The sequence below is a fragment of the Leopardus geoffroyi genome, chromosome C1 (genome assembly GCF_018350155.1).
Source record: "Leopardus geoffroyi isolate Oge1 chromosome C1, O.geoffroyi_Oge1_pat1.0, whole genome shotgun sequence".
NCBI classification, from domain to species: Eukaryota; Metazoa; Chordata; class Mammalia; order Carnivora; family Felidae; genus Leopardus; species Leopardus geoffroyi.
In genome coordinates, this window is record NC_059328.1 from 164,668,425 (window position 1) to 164,693,562 (window position 25,138).

At 38.7% G+C, this 25,138-nt stretch overlaps 1 protein-coding gene across 1 annotated transcript in view; it reads left to right on the forward strand.

Moving 5' to 3' along the window:
- Window positions 1–19,033: 19,033 nt before the first annotated feature.
- MTX2 (metaxin 2) overlaps window positions 19,034–25,138 on the forward strand; it is a 66,068-nt gene continuing 59,963 nt past the window's right edge. Inside the window, exon 1 of the mRNA XM_045480297.1 lies at window positions 19,034–19,394. Within this exon, the coding sequence (XP_045336253.1) occupies window positions 19,355–19,394 (40 nt within the window). The 5' untranslated portion in view covers window positions 19,034–19,354. The remainder of the gene's footprint in view (window positions 19,395–25,138) is intronic.

Genomic DNA, 25,138 nt, shown 5'->3' on the forward strand with positions numbered 1-25,138 from the left:
GAGTATCCAATCCTTGGACCTCTCTCTCCTCCTTTCTGTCTACACTCATTCCCTACATGATCTAATGCAAATTTATGACTTTATGTACCGTTTATAGACTGATGAACTTCAGGTTCCCAGAACTTCTCCCTTGAATCTCACTTAGATTGCCTATTTGCCATCTTCCATTAGTATCTAATGAGCAGCTGAGCATCTCAAACTGAACATGTCCAAGCACAGCTCCAGATACTCCTTTCTGCCTCCAAATGCTTTCTCAGTCCTCTCTACCTTAGTGAATAGCAACTCCATCCTTCTAAAGTCCTAAAATCTTGGCATCATCACTGACATCTCTTTTTTTTTTTCTCCTACTCTACATCAAATTTCTCAGCAAACCTTGTTACTTATCTCAGTTTACAGGAGACCCAAATGAGGAAGTGTTTTTGCATAAAGATCAAAGACCAATGCTTTTTAATTTTTATTTTATAGAGAGAGCACAAGCAGGGGAGGGGCAGAGGGTGAGAGAGAGAGAGAGAGAGAGAGAGAGAGAGAGAGAATCTTAAGCAGGCTCCATGCTCAGCGCAGAGCCTGATATGGGGCTTGCTTTCATGAACCATGAGATCATGACCTGAGCAGAAATCAAGAGTCCGATGCTTAAACAACCGAGCCACCCAGGTGCCCCAAAAGTAATGCTTTTCAAAACAGAAATATTAGGAGAATGCCAATACAGTCTCCAGGCTCATTGAATATAAGGGATGGAAAATGAGCAGCCTCTACTCCACAGGGCTATAGTAGGGTGGCTGGGACACAGAAAGTTCTCAAGTTCTCCATAGGCAAGAGATGAGTCAGATTTTGTGAAGAGACTGAAGGATGACAGGAAGTTGCTAACAATGAAATGACTTTTCCAGAGGGCAAAAGGAAGGCTGGGGAGATAACAGTGGAAGGATACATCATCATCATCATCATCATCATCATCATCATCATCATCATCTAGTCTAATCTCTCATTAAAAGGATAGTTACATATACACACAGGTGCATTATGTTAGATCCTAATATCTTGAATGCAATGCGTGTATGGCAGTGTTAACTTAATAATTTAATGCCAAGACAAGGTAATCAATAACGAAGTCCCAAATAGTGGCTAATTTACAAGAATTGAAGAAAAAGGACGCATATTATAATAAGTCCACCTATATGAGATACCTGGAGTAGTCAAGTCATAGAAACAGAAACTGGTATGGTGGTTGGGGAGACAGACAGGAGTGGTGAATGTACTTCATGCCACTGAACTGTATTTAAAAATGGTTAAAATGGGGGCACCTGGGTGGCTCAGTCAGTTAAGCGTCCGACTTCGGCTCAGGGCATGATCTCTCAGTCTGTGAGTTCGAGGCCCCTGAGTTGGGCTCTGTGCTGACAGCTGAGAGCCTGCAGCCTGCTTCAGATTTTGTCTCCCTCTCCCTCTGCCCCTCCCCCCTCAAAAATAAACAATAAAATTTTTACAAATGGTTAAAGTGGTAAATTTTGTGTTATGTATTTTTTATTTTTATTATTATTATTTTTTTTAATTTTTTTTCAACGTTTATTTATTTTTTGGGACAGAGAGAGACAGAGCATGAACGGGGAGGGGCAGAGAGAGAGGGAGACACAGAATCGGAAACAGGCTCCAGGCTCTGAGCTATCAGCCCAGAGCCCGACGCGGGGCTCGAACTCACGGACCGCGAGATCGTGACCTGGCTGAAGTCGGACACCCAACCGACTGCGCCACCCAGGCGCCCCAGTGTTATGTATTTTTTAACACACGAAAAAAGGAATTGAAGCAGTGTGCGTTTTAATACTGCTAATCCAAGCCAGTTCAGAGAATGTCAATTGCATACCCTAATAGGAATCTGACACTGTGGAAAGTGTTCTATTCACCTCCTTTAATTCCATCCTCACTGCAGCCTAGTCATGAAAGTATTGTTGTCTCTATCATAGAAGAAGGAAAACTGGGAGCCCCAAAGCATTCTTATCCAAAGTCACAGAGCTAGTAAATAATGGACCTAGGAACTATACACGCGCATATGTGTCTTCAAAGTCTATGTGCTTTCTATGTGCTAATTCCATTACACTGACATAGGGAAGATGTAAACTCTGCTGTAAGAAGTTCCAAGGTCCACGTTTTAAGCATGTGGCACAGTGGTGGACCACTGGCAAGCACTGGCAACAGATGGTTAAAGTCAGCTCCTATTAAACAAAAGCCAGACTGTGCTCAAGTTGAGAAGCTGGTTGTGTGAATAGGAGCAAGCTCTAGGAGAGATGGTTGAGGACCTGAATGAAAGAACTCTGTTCAGTGGCAACACCGTGGAAGGGCTCCTCATCACACATCGGATTCATCAGCCATCTCCTCACACACAGGGACAATAATCGCTATCGTGGGGCATCACCCTTTGGTTAATGCACAACCAAAATATGATGTGCTCAGAGGTGAAATTAAAATTTCATATCCGTCCTTTAGACATATAAGTGTTTCATAAATATAAGGCATTAAAATGATTTAGATTCCACAAAGCAGTCTGGAAACAGGAACAGTTTTATCAGATGGGTATCATAAAGCTCATTGACTGTCAAAACGACAGTGCCAAAAAGGAATTGGGGACAGACTACTCAGGGAAGCTTTGGATAATGCCAACTTGAACTTTTCTTTTTTTTTTATTCCCACCAAAGCATGTTTTGGAAAATCTATGTATGTATCCTATTGTATAGAGAACTTCAAAAGACTAAAGTGGACCACTGCAGAAACCTCAGAATACTGTCTTGAGAATACTTCAAATATTTCCAAAACACATCAGTATAAAACATCTGCACTATAAATTAAAGATGCCAATTGGGTTGCCAGTAAAGGCAAAGTTTAATATTCCCAGATGTTATTATATAGTATCTTATGATATGTTGGCTGAGTATAGTATGCACATTTGTACATCATGGTATTTTTTCAAAATGTAAATCTAGTCCCTGGAGATATAACAATAGCAAGACTGAATAAATTGTCTGAAAAGTAAAATTTATATTTATTTTTTTTTATTGTCAGTTTAAAAGATGGGGGAAGGGAAAGAGCAAGAAAATTAATTCTTCTTTTAAATGGTATTTCTTTCTTACTGAAGTAGAAAATTCTTTTTTTTTTTCTGAAGTATAATTGACTTACAACATTAGTTTTGGGTGTATATGATAATGATTTGACATTTGTATGACAGTGAAATGATCATAATAAGTCTAGTCACTATCCATCACCATACATAATTACAAATTCTTTTTCTTGTGATGCGAACTTCCAACATTTACTCTCTCAACAACTTTCAAATATGCGATAGCTGTTATTAGCTATAGTCACAATGCTGTACATTACATCCCATGACTTATTTATTTTACAACTGGAAGTCTACACCTCTTGACCCCGTTCACCCATTTTGTCCACTCCCCAACTCAACTTCCCTCTGGCACCCACCACTGGATCTGTGAGCTTGGTTTTTTGTTGTTGTTGTTCATTTTTTTTTGTTTGCTTGTTTTTTTGTTTGTTTGTTTTTGTTTTCCACACAGAAGTGAAATTGTATGGTATTTGGCTTTCTCTATCTAACTTATTTCACTTAGTATAATACCCTGAAGGTCCATCCATATTGTTGCAAATGGCAAGATTTCTTTGCGCTTTTTTTTTAAGTCTGAGTAGTATTTCATTGTATATATATATACCATAGCTTCTTTATCCATTCATCCATCAGCGGACACTTAGGTTGTTTCTGTATCTTGGCTATTGTAAAGAATGCTGCAATGAGTGTAAGGATGCATATATCTTTTCATATTAGTGTTTTTGTTTTCTTTGGATAAATACCCAGAAGTGGAATTGCTGGATAATATGACAGTTCTGTTTTTATTTCTTTGAGGAACCTCCGTACTGTTTTCCACTGTGGCTGCGCCAATTCACATTCCCACCAATGATGTGGGTTCCCTTTTCTCCACATCTTCGTTAACGCTAGTTATTTCTTGTCTTTTTGATAATAGCCATTCTGACTGGTGTGAGGTAACATCTCATTGTGGTTTTGACTTGCATTTCCCTGATGATTGGTGATATTGAGCATCTTTCCATGTATTTGTTGGTCATCTGTATATCTTCCTTGAAAAAATGTCTATCCAGATCTTCTGCCCATTTTTTAATCAGATCTCTTTTTAAATTGTTATTGAGTTGTCTAAGTTCTCTATATATTTTGGATTTTAACCCCTTATCAGATACATGATTTGCAAATATCTTCTTCCAGTTAGTAGGATGCCTTTTAATTTGTTGATTGTTTTCTTTGCTGTGCAGGTTTTTAGTTTAATGCAGTTCCATTTGTTTACTTTTGCTTTTGTTGCCCTTGCCTTTGGAATCAAATCTCAAAAATCATCTTCAAGATCAATGTCAAGGTGCTTGCTGCTTCAGTTTTCTCCTAGGAGTTTTATAGTTTCAGACCTTTAACTCAAGCGTTTAATCCATTTGGAGTCAATTTTTGTGTATGATGTAAGATAGTGGTCCAGTTTTATTCACTTGCACATGTCCAGTTTTCCCAACACAATTTATTGAAGAGATAGTCTTTTCCCCATTGTATATTTTTGGCTTCTTTGTCATAAGTTAATTGACCATATATTTATGGATTTATTTCTGGGCTCTTTTCTATTCCACTGATTTATGTGTCTTATTTTTATGCCAATACCATTCTGTTTTAATCACTACACTACAGCTTTGTAATATCGTTTGAAATCAGGGAGTGAGATGCCTCCAGCTTTGTTCTTGTTTCTCAAGATTGCTTTAGCTGTGCGGTATCTTTTACGGTTTTATACAAATTTTGGGATTCTTTGTTCTATTTCTGTGAGAAGGGTGATTGGAATTTTGATAGGGATTGTACTGACTCTGTAGATGGCTTTGGGTAACAATATTAATTCTTCCAATCCACGAGCAAGAACTATCTTCCCATTTGTTTGTGTCTTCTTCAATTTCTTTAATTGATGTCTTATAGTTTTCAGTCTACAAGTCTTTTACCTCCTTGGTTAAATTTATTTCTAGGTGTTTTATTCTTTCTTTCTTTCTTTCTTTCTTTCTTTCTTTCTTTCTTTCTTTCTTTCTTTCTTTTTTTCCTTTTTAGTATTTTATTCCTTTGTTGTAATTGTAAATGGGATTGTTTTCTTAATTTCTCTTTCTAATGGTTTGTTGTTACTGTATAGAAACATAACAGATTTTTGTGTATTGATCTCAGCAACTTTAATGAATTTGTTTATTCTAATAGTTTTTGGTAGAGTCTTTAAGGCTTTCTATGTATCAAATCATGTCTGCAGATAGTGTGAGTTTTACTTCTTCCTTTCCAATTTGGGTGTCTTTTTTTTTTTTTTAAATTACATGGAGGACATTTTATTTTATTAATTAATTAACTTTTGAGATAGAGAGGATGAGAGTGAGCGAGGAGCAGAGAGAGAGAGAGAATCCCACGAGGGGCATAGAGAGGCGGAGAGAGAGAGGGAGAGAGACGGGGAGAGAGAGGGGGAAAGAGAGAATCACATGCTAACAGCACAGAGTCTGAAGCAGAGCTCACTGGAAGCAGGGCACGAGCGCACCCAGATGAGGGGCTCAAACTCACCAACTGCGAAATCATGACATGAGCTGAAGTCAGACGTTAACTGACTGAGCCATCCAGATGCCCCAACTGATTCGGATGTCTTTTATTTCTTTTTCCTGCTTAACTGTTCTGTCTAGGACTTCCAACACTATGTTGAATAAAAGTGGCAAGACTGCACATCCTTATTTTGTTCCTTATCTTAGAGAAAAACCTTCCTGTTTTTTACCACTGAATGTGATACTAGCTGTGGGCTTGTCATATATGCCCTTTAATATGTTGAAGTACGTTCCACCTATACCCATGTTGCTGAGAGTTCTTATTATAATGGATGTTGTATTTTGTCAAATATTTTTTGGCAAATATTTTGTCAAATATTTTATCAAATATTTCTCCATCTAAATTTTTATTCCTCATGATCCTTTTAATGTATTGTTGAATTCAGTTTGCTAATATTTTGTTGAGGATTTTTGCATATGTTCAAAAGGGATACTCCAGATTTTTAATAAGCATAGATATGAAATGAATAGTTTCTTAAATTTTCGCATGGATTATTCCCATTACAGACTTTTGAGAGGATGCAATGGAAGCTAAATATGCTTGTTTACTTAATAAACTCTGTTTTTGAGGTATTGACTATATTATAGCCTACTCCATTTTTAGAGCTTCCTATATTTCAAGACTATTGGTTGAACTCTATCTAGGATGTTCAAAACAAAATGAAGCGTGGTAATTTCACAACACCAAAGAAGCCATATTTACATTACAGAAGTTATTTTGGAGGATTTAGTGATTCATAATATCCTTGACCTATGGGAATTGGTAGCAAGGATAAAATAGTGGAAGCAGTTTCCTTCTGGAAGTTTTCTCCTACTTTACTCCATTTGGAGTTGAGTTTCAGTGGTAATAACCATAAAGAACATTTTTAAGTTTAAAGTTATTTTGGTTAACTCAAAAGACTATTTTTATCCAGTCACTGTCTAGTTCAATTATTCAATAGATGTTGAACTCAAAATATCATTATTGAAAGCAGAAAGGGAAAGTTGTCAAGTATGTATGTCCTTTATATAGGTAATATAGCTAAGGTACCGGTCTCCAAATAGTTTGGCATTATGCAAAAACCTTCAGGGATCAGTAAACTAGGTTTATCTAGATAAACTAGATTAAATCACTAGCCAGTTGTGCAACCTTGGAAAAATAATTTTGGCTTCCTGGAACTATGTTTCCTTATTTCCAAAATAAGAATGTTGGGCTAGCCTGGGTTGTTTTTGGACCTGCTTCCCCATCAGAAGATCTCATTTTAGCAGTTGTCTGGGGAATCCTAGTTGGGAACCTCCAATTAGCCTATGTAGTCAATTTGAGGACAAATGCACAATGTCTGTTAGATGTTAAGCCGGCATCATGGAATTGCCAAAGTTTCCTTCAAATTCTAATATTCTATGATCCTATGACTTATTTGGTGACTATCCTTCAATCATCATCAACAACGAGTTATTATCATGCCTATTATTTCACCATATGGGGCTAGGCAAAGGGGGATACTGAAAAGTTTAAAAGACTCCTCTTCGATCTGGCTGGGAAATAGGCTACATAGATAAAATTAAGGAAACAGGTTGATGTGTACTGGGTGGTAAGATAACCCAGGGCCGGAGTGTTCAGGAAGACCTTTATGGACAGGACTTGAGAAAGGTTAACAAGGTAGAAGAGGGTGGACCTATGGGAAAAAGTGATAAAATCTTTCCGGGTAGGATAAATGGAGTCATCACAAACATGGGAACAGAAATATTCAATGCCTGTCTTGGAAGAATAAGCAGAATAGTTTGGCTGGAAAGAATTGCATTATTATTTAATGAGTCTTTAATCCCAAATTGTGTATAGCAGCTTAGCTGTTATTTTAGCAAATGTGGTAGCTATTATTGCTATATTTAGCCAGCCTGTGGTACATCAGACTATCCAACTGTTTACAATTACTTTTATTAACCCTAGGGAAATTATTGATGTGTCTCAGAATCTAACATTGACACAGTGGAACAATCGGCAAATATTTACCGCATCCATATAGTATAGTATGAGAGTCTTTATGAGGCATAAAGCTAGACTGGAAAGGTTCTAGCCCTAGGGGAGCAGACTAGCTGCTGTTGTAGAATGCCTTCGGGGGAAAAAAAAAAACAAAATAAAATACAAGATCACACAGCCAATTTAGCACTTTAAAAAATAAACCTTCAAGCAGCCTATACTTACAAAACAATGATCTAACTCATACTTATGATGAGAATGAATCACTGATGAATCTAAACCTCTATCTCTAGTCCAGGTCACTTCTTATCCCCATAAGCTCTAAGACCGGATTTCCTTTCTTTATCACTCTGCAGATCTCTACATGGTGTCCCACAGCATGCCAAACTTCAAGTTCCAATAGAATACATAATCTTCTCTCACATTAATTAATTAATTAATTAATTAATTAAAAAATAAAATAAAATGTCCTCCATGTTATTAAAAACACCATCTCTCTCCAAACAAAATATAACAATAGTAGAAACCACATTCATTGCCACTTCTATCATAAAAAGCGAGCCACCAAAAAAACTCCAAAGCAAGCAAAACCAAGGCCATCTTTTCTCTGGTAATTCCCACACTGGTGAATGGCAACAGTCCAGTTGCTGGGTCAGAAAGTTTGGGCCCTGGAAGAAGGGCACGTTGAGATGGGGGAAGATTGGATACATGAAGGGGTAGGGATAAGAGACTGTTATGAGGCCAAGGGATGTGTCTGTCTCGATTGCTGTATTTCTACTGTACCTGGCACTTAGCAATTGTCCAATAAAATATTTGTTAAATTGAGTAGAAACTGGCCTAATAGTGGAAATTATTGCTTTATCAAAGGGGGGAATACATTAATATTCATTCTTTTGCTTTTTCTAGATAGTGTAAAGCTTGACTCACAAATTCTTGAATTGTTACTATTTAGTACTTTGGTTCAGTTTCCTCAGGGGCTGAATAGAATTCTGAGAGCTAGCTTCAGAATCGAACCAGTATTTACAATCTAACTTCTGAGGGAAATTGTACTTAGTATTTTAAGCAGCCAATTTACAAAGATACTTTTGGAACACACTTGTTTGAAAATTGAGGATTCTCTGTTCCATATGATAAATGCTAAGTGAATATTTCAGATGCTAGTCACTTAATTGGGTACTAGGGAGGGCAAGATTGCTTCCAGGGGGGTAGGTAAGAGAACTTTCCAGGATGGAAGATTTATACAGAACATTAAGAGTGGGGCAGGAGTCAGAAAGACAGAGAAAAGGAAGAAAGGCCTTCTAGATGAGAGAAAAATTATGAACAAAAGCAAGAATAAAAAGGGCACAGAGGTACAGCGGGTAAATGTCTGAATAGAGAAGTATCAGAGATATATAAAAAGAATGTTACTGCAAAAGCAGCATTTTTAGGAAGATTAATTGGTGGTTATCTGTGGCATGATTTGGAGCTGAGACAGACTGGAAATGTGGAAATTAATTAAGAGTCTATTTCATAAATCCTGGCATGAGATAATGGCCTAACCCAGAGTGGCAGTGGATATGCAAAGAACATGCAAAAAGATAACAGGAAATGAATGCTATTTTGTTATTTCACAGAGCAGAAATTATTTTCTAGGCTTTCTGATTTATAACAAATATATAAATGACAGTGAGATATTCTCTCAAATACATCATTGTAAGGCCTTCTCTTGTTTTTCTTGAAAGTAGTTTTTGTTTATATAAGTCATTTATATCATTATATATAATGATATATAATTATACTGATAGAGTAACCAGTTGAATTTTTCATTGTAAAAAAAGGCACACTGACACTTCTATTTCCAGAAAAATTGTGGATTAAACAACGTGAAAACATCTCTCAGTATAAAACACTTGGAAATCAGGGTAAAATAAAACATCCCCATACACCAAAGTGAAGACTGAGTTGAGAACCAAAAGAGGGTGGCGGAAGATGATGCTATGATTGCCCTGGAGAGTTTATTGGTCTTGTTAACCTAGAGCCTTGGGTTTATTTCCCATGCAAGAAAACAAGAGGCCTTGGGCCAGTGTTAAGTTAGACATCCCCACAATGCTAAAGCCCCAAAAGGTTGTGCCTTCAGAGGAAGGGCAAGCTAGCAAAAATCAACCAACACAAGGAGGCAAGCAGGAGCTGGATGCTTTACACCTGTATTTTGGTTGGACTAAAGTCATATCCACTTTAAATTTGTAACCATAAGTCCTCATACCAATTTGTCACTTGAATTTATACTATCTGTAGAGGCTCTCCCACACTGAGAAATCAACCAAAAAATAATGAGGTCTAGGCTACGCTGCTATTACTTCTGGAGCGCTTGGTAGAAGCAAAGGAAAAACCTTTCTGGAGGGACATGCCTTTAGTCATACTTGCAATAATTTCCACAGAAAGCTTCACAGATTAAAATTATAGGATACACAAGGAAATAATCTACTATGAGTGAAGGTCAGCAAATATATCATATGGCATGATTAGACCCCAAGAAATTCAATTAATGGAAAAATTGGTTAGATATTCAAAATATCTGATTTCTACAACTATCTACTTCATAGAAGAAATTAAGAACATAAGAAAAGAACAAGCTGTTAAATTTTTAAAAAGTATTTTGGGGCCTCATTCTGGGCAGATTTCTGGGAGAGGGGAGCTGTTTCGGCATAAGCAGGGCTAAGACTGATTGATGGTTGGGAGTTGTCAGTATTACAAATCATGATGTCCAGGGAACTGGTATGAACTTTCGTCCCAGTTGATGAGTGCCTATATTAAAAATGTCAGATATTTGGGGTGAGGCCTTGTGGCAGGGATCTCCATGAAGTGGTGATAATTTAAGTCAAATGGTAAGAAAAGAGTGGCTGTGAGATTTCTGTCCAGTTGGAAGCAAGACCCCAGCAGTCAGGTAGAATGTAAGGGTAATGATGGTGTGGGAAGGTGTCGAGGTTAGCTGCTGACAAGGACTAGGGTGACTGTCAAGACCCCAGTCAAAAGGGCTTGAGGTTAGGGGCGCCTGGGTGGCTCAGTTGATTGAGCATCCCACTTCAGCTCAGGTCATGATCTCATGGTTTAAGCCCCTCATGGGACTTGCTGCTGTCAGTGAAGAGCCCGCTTTGGATCCTCTCTCCTCTTCTGCCTCTGCTTCCCCCCTGTTCATGCTCTGTCTCTCAAAAATAAATTTAAAACATTTTTTAAAAAAATGGCTTGAGTTTAGGACAGATATATCTAGGAGAAAAATGGATTACCAAATAAATTGGGAAAGAAGTCCTGTAATGCAGAAGAATTAGGCATGCATGAAGAATACAGGGAGCAGGGAAGATGTAGGTCAGAGTATGAACTATAGGTGCCCTGGATACCAGACTTAGAATACCAAGACTAATTCCAGACCCTATGTATGATAGGAATGGAGCTTCCAATATGCTACCAGGCTTGGTTCAGACTTGGTCGGAACTGGAGCAAATTTAGGATCTGAAATTGGGTGAAGTTCCATGAGGCAAGCACTGATAAAGCTGACTGTATTTATATATATGCGTATATATACATACATATATATATACACACATATATACACATACATGTATATATGCATTAGTATTAGATAATCAATTGTTATCTTCTTTACTACAAAATATCATGCAAAAGTCGATACTACCCAAAGCAATCTACATGTTCAATGCAATCCCTATCAAAATAACACCAGCATTCTTCACAGAGCTAGAACAAATAATCCTAAAATTTGTATGGAACCAGAAAAGACCCCGAGTAGCCAAAGCAATCTTGAAAAAGAAAACCAAAGCAGGAGGCATCACAATCCCAGACTTCAAGCTATACTACAAAGCTGTAGTCATCAAGACGGTATGGTACTGGCACAAGAACAGACACTCAGATCAATGGAACAGAATAGAGAACCCAGAAATGGACCCACAAACGTATGGCCAACTAATCTCTGACAAAGCAGGAAAGGATATCCAATGGAATAAAGACAGTCTCTTCAGTAAGCAGTGCTGGGAAAACCGGACAGCGACATGCAGAAGAATGAACCTGGACCACTTTCTTACACCATACACAAAAATAAACTCAAAATGGATGAAAGACTAAATGTGAGACAGGAAGCCATCAAAATCCTCGAGGAGAAAGCAGGCAAAAACCTCTTTGATCTTGCCCGCAGCAACTGCTTACTCAACACGTCTCCAGAGGCAAGGGAAACAAAAGCAAAAACGAACTATTGAGACCTCATCAAAATAAAAAGCTTCTGGACAGCAAAGGAAACAATCAGCAAAACTAAAAGGCAACTGATGGAATGGGAGAAGATATTTGCAAGTGACATATCAGATAAAGGGTTAGTATCCAAAATCTATAAAGAACTTATCAAACTCAATACCCAAAAAAAAAAAAAAAATAATCCAGTGAAGAAATGAGCAAAAGACATGAATAGACACTTCTCCAAAGAAGACATCCAGATGGCCAACTGACACATGAAAAAATGCTAAACATCACTCATCATCAGGGAAATACAAATCAAAACCACAATGAGATACCACCTCACACCTGTCAGAATGGCTAACATTAACAACTCAGGCAACAACAGATGTTGGTGACGATGCGGAGAGAGAGGATCTCTTTTGTATTGTTGGTGGGAATGCAAGCTGGTGCAGCCACTCTGGAAAACCGTATGGAGGTTCCTCAAAAACTAAAAATAGAACTATCCTACGACCCAGCAATTACACTACTAGGCATTTATCCAAGGGATACAGGTATACTGTTTCGAAGGGACACATGCACCCCCATATTTATAGCAGCACTATCAACAATAGCCAAAGTATGGAAAGAGCCCAAATGTCCATCAATGGATGAATGGATAAAGAAGATGTGGGATATATATATATATATATATATATATATATATATATATATATATACACACAATGGAGTAGTAATCGGCAATCAAAAAGAATGAAATCTTGCCATTTGCAACTATGTGGATGGAACTGGAGGGTATTATGCTAAGTGAAATTAGTCAGTCAGAGAAAGACAAAAATCATATGACTTCACTCATATGAGGACTTTAAGATACAAAACAGATGAATGTAAGGGAAGGGAAACAAAAATAATATAAAAACAGGGAGGGGGACAAAACAGAAGAGACTCATAGATATGGAGAACAAACTAAGGGTTACGGGAGGGGTTGTGGAAGGGGGGATGGGATAAATGGGTAAGGGGCACTAAGGAATCTACTCCTGAAATCATTGTTGCACTATATGCTAACTAATTTGGATGTAAATAAAAAAAATAAAAAATAAAATTTAAAAAAACATGCAAAAGATTTTTTTTTTGCACACAATATGACTTCTGTTTAAATGAATGCAACATCTCAATGAACAGATTTATGATAAATCCATCCAACTCTTTGCTATCTATCTCTCACTGTCATTATAATTTCTTCCAAAGTTTTATTGAGAAGTCATTTTCTCCTGTGCTGACAAAGTATTTCTTGAGGAGTGACTTCATTGAAATTTTTCAATTAAAAAGTTCATTTGGAATGTTTGGAATGTTCAGGATGTTTTCTGTTTGAGACATAGAATCCCATTCAGCCTTGTCCCCACCCCGCCTGCCATGTTGTTACTCACCTACAGGCTTAGTCTGGAAGGGACTTGGCAGGAACTTCTCCCTTCTGGAAAAAGCCTGCAGCTTCTGGACTCCCAGGGTTGGGGATTTGCCTCTGAGAACCACAGAGTTTTTCTGATCCTCCTGGCTCAGACCTCTTGGGAACTGTGCTGCCAGATTCCTTGTGAGTTTCCAGAAACTCCTGGGCCTCTTGACTCAAATGGCTCCTTGTTCTCTCCCCTGCCCTCAACAGAGCCGCTCTCCTCCTCAGCACTCCACTGTCTCCAGCTCTAGGCGCCTGCTTTAGAGTGGCTTTCAGTATGCTGTTCAGTAGCATGTTAGTGACAACACTAGCAGTACTCTGTGGCAATCTTCCAAAGTTAGAAAGATCTGTTTCCTGTAAAATAGAAATAAAATTCCTAGATTCTGTGTTTGACTTGGAGGGCAGAGAGGAGGCGAAGGAAACTGGTGTACAGAGTGCTCCAAAATTCCAAAGTGTGTTCCGAGATGCATCTCATCTTGAGAAATTCTTTTGGAGGGATTGGTTAACGGAATTTTGGTTAGTTGGAAAAAAAAAGTGTAGAAATCTGCATACCGTTCTGTATTATGGAAGCTCATAATTCTTAGACGCATGTTCATAGTTCTAAGAAGTCCTACAGTAAAGAAACTTACTTAATTTGGATTAGTGTTTTCCAGACTTTTTGATCTCCATATTTTTTTATTAAAAAATTTTAACGTTTATTTATTTTTGAGAGAGAGAGAGAGAGAGAGAGCATGAGTGGAGGGAGGGGCAGAGAGAGAGAGAGAGAGGGAGACACAGAATCTGAAGCAGGCTCCTGTCTCTGAGCTGTCAGCACAGAGCCAGACGCGGGGCTGGAACTCATAAACCTGTGAGATCATGGCCCGAGGTGAAAATCAAGAGTGAGATGCTTACCTGACTGAGCCACCCAGGCACCCCATAAAGTAGTTTTTAAATTCTGCTTTTTTTACTTAACATAGCATCATTCATATTCTCCATGTTGTTATGTTCACACATATTATTTGCAGCTTCAGAAAGTATATATCCTTGTTAGCCAGCTCTGGAAGGACAATATATACACAATGGGATGAGACCATTGTGTACAGTGGTTTTTCTTTTTTGTTTTGAAAACCTGCAAGTTGGGGCACCGGGGTGGCTCAGTGGGTTAAGCGTCCAACTTTGGCTCAGGTTGTGAGCCCTGCACTGGGCTCAGGGTTGGCAATGCAGAGCCTGCTTCTCTCTTTCTCCCTCTCTCTCTGCCCCTCCCCAACTTGTTCTTTCTCTCTCTCTCTCAAAAATAAATAAATTAAAAAAAAAACTGCAAGTTTACTGCTACAGTGATTTAAGGTTGTTCGCTCACTACATTTACGTGAAAGTAACTACTTCCATAATATATATAATAATATAATATCTACATAAATAATAAACGTAAAAATTCTGTTGAAGACATCCTCAGCTTTTCCTCTTAGTGAACACAATCATCCGAATTTCTCTCCCCTTCCCAACTCTAGGGGCTGTAGCCAAGGCATCATGACATTTTATGACCCCCTTTATGGAAATGAAAAACATTAAAGAGCTTAAGTGACTTTTGTAGTTTTAAAACAAGTGGTAGCCTCACTATAGCACGCTTGATTCTTCTTTGTGGACTGTGGTATATGGCATTGGTTGCCTGGTGTCTTTTCCATCATTTTCCTTTGTAACAGATTCTATTCCTCCTTTGCTTGGTCTATCGTGGAACCCATCTGCTTGGACAAAGTATTTCGTTCAGAGGTGACAACATCCAAGCGATTATAATTCTTCCCTGGGATTATTAATTTATGGAAGTTGGGGCTGCCAAGGTAAGAAGATGTGACATTGGCGCTATCTGGGCAACTGTTTTTCCTGCCAGCTGGGAGAAGGTGTGCTTTCGGCTAAAGAGAGTAACACTGAACAGATATGAGAAGTGCAAGGAGAGACACAGAGCTGATACCTTGGTCCCTAGAGCGCTTCATTCAGTTTTGTGAATTACTCTGGTGTACTTTCTACCGCTATGACTTAAACTTGCTTAGCTAGGCTTAATTGTGTCTTTATTAACTTGCAACCAGGAGAGTCCTAACTAATTCAGTTCCTACAATGGTAGATAAGACATCAACCACCAGTGAAAAGCACCACTAGATACGGTTAAAAGACTCAGATCCCAATAAAAACATAAAGCTATGAAAATGAGACAACACACATGTTCTGCCAAATTAGGCAGAAATCTATCATTTTAATTTCTATTGAAAACTGGTTAATATTTGAAGTATCTAGGCCCACTGTAATCAATAATGTAGTTATTTCCCAAAGCGTAGCGTTGTTGTCAATATGCCTGTAGTTCATTTGAGGGTGTGCTAGCCTAAAATACAAGAGGGTGGGATCAGAAAGTGAGAAAATGGTAAGAACTTAGTTCTGGATCGATCATGATTTCTCAGGAATTAAACAAAATGGATGAAAGAAGAGTTGAGAGATGTAAGGACGAATGGCTGACACATTTCCGTACCCTTTAAAAAATATCTTTGCAAACCTGATATATTAGATTGCTTGTAGTTGTCTACAGTTCTGTTATTTTTATTTTTTTAATATTTATTTATTTTTGAGAGAGGGAGTGCAAGAGAGCATGGAGGAAGGCCAGAGAAAGATGAAGACAGAGCATCGTCCCCTGTCAGCGCAGAGACGGACATGGGGTTCAAGCTCACGAACGGCGAAATTATGACCTGAGTTGAAGTTGATGCTTAACCAACTGAGCCACCAGGTGACCCTCTATTATTTTTAAGGAAGTAAAAACTGTTACCAGATGAACAAAAACGTTCTGGGGCACAACATGGTTACCTTAGTGTTTTCAATTGCATTTACACTTTATTTGGATTGATAGAATTATCCACGATTATTTCTGTTGGTGAGGGTGGGAGGATGGTCTAATTTGAATAAAAGGCATGAATTTATTACATCATTGTCAAATAAGTAGTATAATCTTGAAGGAATCTCAGCCAAAATTTTATCTTGCAGGCATTTGTCAAGAAAGAAGATATTTACATTTAAACTATTAACATTCTGTCAGAGAAAAACGAAATGCAGATAAAATGCCTTAGTATTTTAATGTTAATAAAGTATATATTCATCATGACAGCTGTATATTTCCTATTTAATACAGTAATGTAAAATCTAGGTTAGAGACAGGAAAATATTCTCATGATGGAACAGTTTTGCAAGAAAAGTGATTTTATTAGGGCAAACAATGTTAATAGCATGCATGCATGAATATTCTATGTTAAATAATTGTGTGATTATCCTTTTAGTAACATATGGATTCCCTAGCACTTTTGTTTTATCATCTCATCCTTAAAAATTCCAGTGGCTTGTTTTCTTGTATTTTCCTTAATTGTGATCTTAAAACAGATCCTCAGTTTTAAATCTGCCAGTTGTTCTGATACAGATGCAAAAATACATTTTCTCCAGTTGGTTATTTATTCAAAGACAGCTTGTTTGTGGATACTGTCAGGACATCTGCATTTTATTGGATCTAATTTTTAGTAATAAAGACCTCCCACATTATAGATTCTTTCCAGTCTAAACTGGCCTGTGTGGGAAGCAAAAGAACCATCAGTCAGGGAGAAAAAGTGAATCCATATGGCACTGATGAGTCTGTTTCCCCGACTACAACGATGAAAGGGTTGAATATAGACAGTGCCCCCAGCAGATCCATGTTTCTTTCTCGAAAGCTTGCTAGAACAGGATTCGTGTCAGTCCCAACTCAGTATCTTTGAGCCAGTCCAGTTCATCCACGCATCAAGCCATAGACACCTAACGAAATTTTGAGGGTGCATTCTCCTTTACCTTTAATCTTGCTCTATTTCTCTTGCACGTATGCCCAGGCTCTGGCTCTTGCCATTCTCCTTCCATTTTGGGGCTCACCTTTGCCTTTGGGACTTGTTGGATTTTTGATTCCCTGGTCCAATACTAAGGACTTTGGTTCAGGTTTCCACACAATCTGTATGTCATGGAGAAATCTTAAAGAAATCTGCATGTGTCAAAAAGTAGTCAAAAGGGGCATCTGGGTGGCTCAGTCGGTTGAGCGTCTGACTCTGGCTCAGGTCATGATCTCACGGTTTATGAGTTGGAGTCCCACATCTGGCTTGTCGCCGTCAGCCTGTCAACGCAGAGCCCGCTTCAGATACTCTGTCCCCTTCTCTCTCTGCTCCCTCCTCCACTCACCCTCTCTCAAAAAATAATTAAAACATTAACAAAAAAAAGTAGCCAAAATTTTTATTTCTGCTTTTAAAAAGGGACAAACAAAATGTGGTAATAGAACTTGAATAGGTGACAGGTCTTCACTTTTACAAGTTAAACTACTTCACTGTGCAGAGAAACAGACAGGAATTAAAAGTTTTTCTTTCAATGGACACCCAATACCTGGAACAGTTAATTTCTCCTGGTCATTACACCCATGGGCATAGTATATTCTTTACTATCAATGTTATCTCCCGTAGCACAAACCAGAAAAACCTGTGATTTCAGCCCCTCCTCAACTCTGAGTCTCAGCCAATGAGAAGATACTGTGTCTTCAAACATGGCTGGGTTTATGTTCACTTATGTTTTTGGGTATGTTTAAACTTAGTTTAACAAGTTTCCTAGTTTCAGAGGTGATGCAAATTGATGATTTATCCTTAAAACAGTTATTATTTAGTGCAGTGGGTAGAATTGTGTCCCCCCCCCCCCCCCCCAACTACCCAAAAGAAGAAAAAAACCAGTATGTTCATTTCTACTGCCTGGTACCTGTGAATGTGAGCTTATTTGGAAATAGAGTCTTTGCAGATGAAATCAAGTTAATATGAGGCTATACTGGATTAGGGTAGACCCTAATCCAAGGACTGGTGGATTTATAAGAGGGAAATTTGGACATGAACATACTCTGCCATGTGATGAAGACAGAGATTTGAGTGATGTGTCTATAAGCCAAGGAAGATCAAAGATTGCTGGCACCCCCTAGAAGCTACAATGAGGTAGGAAAGGATTTTTCCTGGAGTATTGAGAGAAAGCATGGCCCTCTGTACACCCTGACTTTGGACATCTAGCCTCTAAAATTGGGAGAGAATAAAATTGTTTTAAGCCATTTAGTTTGTGGTGATCTGTTAGGAGTTTCTCATCAGTGAAAGGGGGCTTTGGCTTACCAGATGATCTCTGAAGTCAGTTTCACTTGTAATACTTTATGCCTCTAAATCTGTAACATATTCTGATTTTTCCTTAATTGTATAGCTTTGTATAAACTGTATAGAAAGTCACTTATGGATTTAATGTCTCCTCCTCTTTCTGCCCCTCTCACCCACCTCCAAAAAGAAGTGTGTGAAACTAGAGTATCTTCTTCTGCAAGATGAGCTTCATTTCAGGTAATAGAGTTGATGGACAAACTGTCTCTCAGCTTAGGTGTTAGTCAAGCCTCCTCTCTAGCAAGCATGTTTGAATAAAAGAATAAACACTAATGTCTGTCCATGGACTTATCAACCTAGCAGTATAGTGGAACAGAGGAAAGTTAACGTGGCATACTCCCTGAGCAGGCAGTTTAAACTGTTTCCTTACCCTTAAAATGGCTATCACAATACCGGCTTACTGGGTTGTTGAGCTGACATGAAACAGAATGCTGTTAATACCTTTTTTAAAGTGCCTGGTATGGCGTGCTTAAAAACTTTACTTGCTTACAAAATTCTCGCTTACAGAAAGGATACTGAAAACATCCGGGATCCCCTTTTCCGGATTCCCCTTTTCCGCGGTCGGCAACCAAGCACCCAGGTCCACGGAGCGCTTGGCTGCGGCGGGGAGATTTGCATTAGGGAACCGGGCGCGCGGGGGGAGGGGGGCGGAGTTGCGCCGGCGGAAGCGCTCTCGCGCCACTGTCAGCTGCGCCGGAAGTTCCTGGTCGGGCCTGGCGGTAACCTTGGGGTCCTCGCCGCCTCCGTCGCCGCCAGGGTGGGCTGCGCGAGTCTGAGCCTCAGCCGGGTCGGGACTGGTAGCAGCTAGGAGACGCCGGGGTTGTAGGAGAGGACGCCGAGGGCCGTGGGGACCAGGAACTGCGGGCGCAGGACCGCCCAGCCGACATGTCTCTAGTGGCGGAAGCCTTCGTCTCGCAGATCGCAGGTAGCGCGCGTGGCCCTGGGCTGCGGGTGGAGGCGGGGGCGGCGCAGGGCAGTCGCCGGGAGCAGCGTGCGGGTTAGGGCTGCAGCTTTGCCTCAACCTTGCGGCGTTAGATGCAGAACCCAGGCCTGGGGATAGAGGCGGGCACGAAGTACCAGCCTCGTTTCACAGATGAGAAAACTGAGGGGGGACACTTGGCCAAGGTCACCTAGCAGGGGCGGGAATACCACCTTCCTTCTCGTGGGCGTACTTTGGTTCCCCTCCGGTTAGGTCAAGAGGGGTTGGGGTGCGTGAAGGATGTCGTGGGTTGGCATGAGGGGGCGTGGCTACAGGGGCCAGGTCTTATAAGGCTTCATTCAGTCTGAGAGTGAGGTTGGCCTCCGTCGTTGGACCTGAAGTTTAAAGTGATTGTCACTAATGAGTTGCCCTTGTTACCTAATGTTGTTGAGGGGCTACCGAAGATCTTTCTTTCTCTCCCAGCACCACGATATTGCCATCTGCTAGGTCTGCAGGATTCGTCGAAAAGTCAATCTACGTATATTTTTTAGAAACACCTTTGATTTGATGGACTGAATGTAGCTGATGTAAATAAAATAGATTTATGTTTTCTGTTTTCGAGGTTCTTACTGTAGTGGAAGAAATTAAATATTGTTGAGGAAGTGAGACTAGACACAGGTATTGTAGGTATGTATTGATGGGATAATCTTTAAATGGAGTCAATCTTAACTTCCCAGAAGTATTTTCAACATGAGTAAAGAGACAGTTACCAGGATAAATAGGTACATTTAAAATGAAGTAGTGTCTTGGAAATGGAAAGTACTGAATGTGTCCTAAAATTTGTAAAATGGTTTTCATTGCATTGCATTTGTGTGAACATATGTTTCTTTTTTTCTTTTTCACTTAAATACATTGTTTCTGGCAGAGAGGGAAGCCCTCACTAGATTAAAAGCTGCATGAAAATAGGGATCTATTTGTTTTGTCCCCCATTGTATCCTGAACACCTGTTAGTTGGTGCTTAGTGGAATTTGTGACCCGAGTCGGTGAATAATCTTAAGATTTCAAACAATGATTATTTCTCTTTTTGCCGCTTATGTTAAAAAAAAAAGTTAGATCACTGATTTAATTTCCATTTCTGCAATGTTAAAAAAAATCAACCATTTCATATTGTATGCTGATACTGGTATACTGTATGCATGTATTCCAGTGTGTGATTTCTTCTAAAGAAAAAAAATGATAAATGTCTTTTAGTAAACTTAATGAGTTTGGACTTTTGTGTCAGTTAGTAAAATTTAAGAATTTCTAGGAATTGTAATCTGTCTGTCATCTTAGCTGTTTGTAATGCTCTATTACCCTAGAAGGAGGCATTTGAAGATGGAAAATTCAATAAATGGTGTTGGGCCAGTTCCTAAGTCATAACACCACAAGAATAAATTCCAAATGAATTAAAGATTTAAATGTAAAATAAGAACAAGAACCAAATTGTAATAAAATAATTAGAAAATATAGGTGATAATTTTCAATAATCTTGGATAGCAGAGGAAGCCTAAGGACACACAGGATCCAGAATCCTTGGGAGAGAAAATTGGCAGATTTGATTGCAGAAAAATTTAAAAAGCTTTATATGATAAAAGACATACGTTTCTACAGATTAATGAACATATCAGCAGAATCCAGGGTAAAGGATAGGAACAGGCAGTTCACAAACAGGAAATGCAGATGGACAATGAACATATGAGTAAATGCTCTCCGTCAATGAAAGTAGATAGTTTTCCAGCTAGTCAGATGCACAAAAATGAGTATGATAATTTCTAGTACTGACAAAGGCATGGGGAAAACATCTACCCTCAAACTATTGGTGAGTCTATAAATTATTACTACTTTTTGGGAACTTAATATAGCAGTGTTTATTAAAATATTGTCCTTTGATCCAGAAACTTTTCAGGGAATTTATTTGATAAAAATATAAGGACTATTGTTTAAAGCAATATGCATTATAGCATTAATTTTAATAGCAAAAAACCAGAAATGTACGAAATATATGCCAAATTACGGTATGCCCACATTATTACAAATACTAGAGATCAAGAGATACATCTGTTAAATATATCGGCTTGAAATTATGATTATCTTAAATAAAAACAAGTTATAGTATAATATATATATTGTATGAACCCCATTGTTGTTAAATGAACCCTATATAAACATGTATATGTTTATGTAAGCACAGAAAAATAGAATATTCAACTAATTTTAATTTGTAATTTTGGAGTAATAAGTGTAGGGAGTTGGTGGAGGGGGGAGGAGCTATATTTCTGAATTGTTTGAATTGTTATAATGAGAATATTTTACTTGTGTGGTTTAAACAATATAATTAAAAAAATTTAAAAGATTGTATCTGGACGAGCAGTGAAATAAGGGTGGCCAAAATAAACAATTTATATGAAACCCTATGTTTGCCTTGTAAGTGACTTTTAAGTGTGACTCCAATCCAACAACTATTCAGAGTTTTCTATTTCTGACAATAATATGGTTTTCTCGGAAGAGATCAATCTCAGGAGATTAGAGGTACATATCTATACAGTCCTATTATGAATAGAATAAATAGTTGTGAATCTGTTTTTGCAGCTGAGAGCTTTATTAACAGTGTGCTTATTCTTCTTCCTTTCAGTGGATGTGAGCCAACACAACTGACATTTCTTTCAGAAACATTGAAAGGCATCTTGCATCTATCTGTGATATTCTTTTTTTTTTTTTTTTTTTTTTTTAAATTTTTTTTTTTCAATGTTTATTTATTTTTGGGACAGAGAGAGACAGAGCATGAACGGGGGAGGGGCAGAGAGAGAGGGAGACACAGAATCGGAAACAGGCTCCAGGCTCTGAGCCATCAGCCCAGAGCCTGACGCGGGGCTCGAACTCACGGACCGCGAGATCGTGACCTGGCTGAAGTCGGACGCTTAACCGACTGCGCCACCCAGGCGCCCCTATCTGTGATATTCTTGAGAGCCTTATTATTAAAAAAATTTTTTTTGAATGTTTATTTAGTTTTGGGGGGGGGGAGGGACAGAGAGAGAGGGAGACACAGAATCTGAAGCAGGCTCCAGGGTCTGAGCTGTCAGCCCAGAGCCCGACGTGGGGCTTGAACCCCACCCTGCCCTCCACACTTCGAGATCGTGACCTGAGCAGAAGTGGGACGCATAAATGACTGAGCCACCCAGGCGCCCTACTATTATTTTCTTAAAATGCAAATGCGACTCTTGTTTTAACATCTTCATTAGTTCTGTATTGTTCGCAGGTGGAGTGAAGCGTATAAGACCTGTCATAAGTAAGCCTCATCTCTTGTCACTCTTAAATTCTCACCTTTCTAAACTGTTTTAGAGTTCATCTTTGGCACATGTTGTCCTCTGCTTGAAATGCCCACTTTCCTTTTGTAACTCGTTTGTCTCTTAAGACTCTGGGCACATTTTAACCTATAAATCTATCTTATGTTTTTTCTTGTCAAATGAGAACTGTTTGGTTTTTTTTCCTTCTTGTCTGATAATAATTATGATACCTGGCCTTGTAGACAATGAAATAATATGAAGAAGAAAGTAAAAATCACCTAAAATCGTAACACCAGGTTAAGACTTTAAAGTTTCACCCTCATCATTAAAACTTTGGTGAGCAGAGCTATCTTCTTCTCTGCCCCTAAATTAAAAAACAAATGAAACAAATTATCGAATGTACATATTTTTTTGGAACCTGTTTTGCCATATATCATTGAGATCTGTCTCCATGTCTGCAAATTGAATTATTCATCATCGTTTTCTGTGGTTACATAGCATTTCATTGTAATGAAGAAATCATAACTTATCTAGTCTTATTTTGGTGGGTATTTAGGGTGTTGTATTAGTTCAACCAGAGAAGCAGAAGCTGTAGGATTTTGATCTCTAGCTCTACCTTTGGCTCTAGCTCTAGCTTTATATCTGTATGTCTACACACACATGCATGGACACATACATGGAATTGGCTTATGCTGCGGTGGGGGTAGGCCAACCAAGGGCTGTGTTCACAAGGCAGGTAGCCAGGAATGGGAGATCCAGGAGGAAGAAAGGGTACGTGCAGCAGGTGCTGCTTGCAGTGTGTGAGCTCATAGGCCCTCTCTTTAAAGACTTCCAGCCGATTAAATCAGGCACACTCCAAGATGCTCCCTCCCTTTTTAAAAAAAAAAATTTTTTTTTTAAACATTTATTCATTTTTGAGAGATAGAGAGATACAAGCATGGGTGGGGGGTGGGGCAGAAAGAGACACAGAATCCAAAGCAGGCTCCAGGCTCTGGGCTGTTAGCACTGCGGGCTGGAACCCGCAGACCGCGAGATAATGACCTGAGCTGAAGTTGGATGCTTAACCGACTGAGCCACCCAGGCATCCCGATCCCCCTTTTGATTAATGTAAAGTTAACTCATTAGGGATTTTATTTATATCTGCAAAATCCCTTCACAGCAGCACATGGCTAACAGAGAAGGAGTTTATATGCTACAAAATGGCTCTTCTCTTTTGTTTTTCCAGGGTCTGCTAGAAAATGTCCCTTGTAGCTTATCCTAATCAGTAGAAAGAGAATTCTGGCAAATGTGGTTCAGTCTAGTCAAGTTGATGTATCCTAAAGCCATCACTGGTATATATGATTTTTCTGTGATGTCAATAGTGCTTTCATAGACATATTTGTGTATCTCCTGAGTAGTTTCTTTGGATAAATTTCCTAAAGTGGAAGAGGATTTTGAATTGTTCTTATTACTTAATAATATGGAAAGGAAGGGTAAATTATAATTTTGAATTTTAATTTTTTTTAATTTTTAATTTTTGAATTATACCTTGGATCTCTAGGTGATGATATGCTAGATTTAGAACCTTGGAAGAGGGATAAAAATAGTCCTGGATACTGAATCATTTTCAAAATCTTTTGGAACTGTGTATTTTCAATACTTACTTGCTTTTTGTTGTTGTTGTTTTGTTTGTTTTATGGCAAGATTTTTCCAGTGTATCATAGGGGAGGACTGAGTATCCCCGTTTGCGTTGTGTGAGCCCATTTGGAGCCAAAGAGGATGGAGTACTGTGATGGACAGACCGGACTCTTGCTTATCCCTGTACTAGGAGTGGCTCCAGGCTTTAGGGCTCCGCAGACCCATCATACACACAAAAGGAGAGAGGTGCTGAGCACTAAGCAGCAGAAATCTCCCACAGTGTCAATCACTTTTTTTTTTTTTTTTAAGATTTCATTTTTAAGTAATCTCTACCCCTAAAGTGGAGCTCGAATTTAAGACCCCAAGATCAAGAGTCACACCCTCCATGGACTGAACCAACCAGATGCTTCATCAGTCAGTCACTTCTTTCACCTTGTTTTTACACTTGGGGTGGACTTTGGAGTAAGTCAGACCTGGCTACTCACTAAATGTGACCTTGGGTAAATTACTTGCCTTTTTAAGTCTCAGGTTTTTTGTTTGCAAGATGGTTTAAATTTTAATTTCAATTAAGAAAATTTTAAAGATGATGAGAAAATAATAATGCTTAACCTTGTGTCTGACACACTGTAAGCATCCTTTTTTGAGCCACTGTTCTAGATGATTGATACACATAATTGCTAATATTAACAATTTGATCCTGTTAAAAAAATTTTTTTTTAAATGTTTATTTTATTTTTGAGAGAGAGAGGGACGTAGAAGATCCTAAGTAGGCTCTGCATGGACAGCAGAGAGCCTGATGCAGGGCTCAAA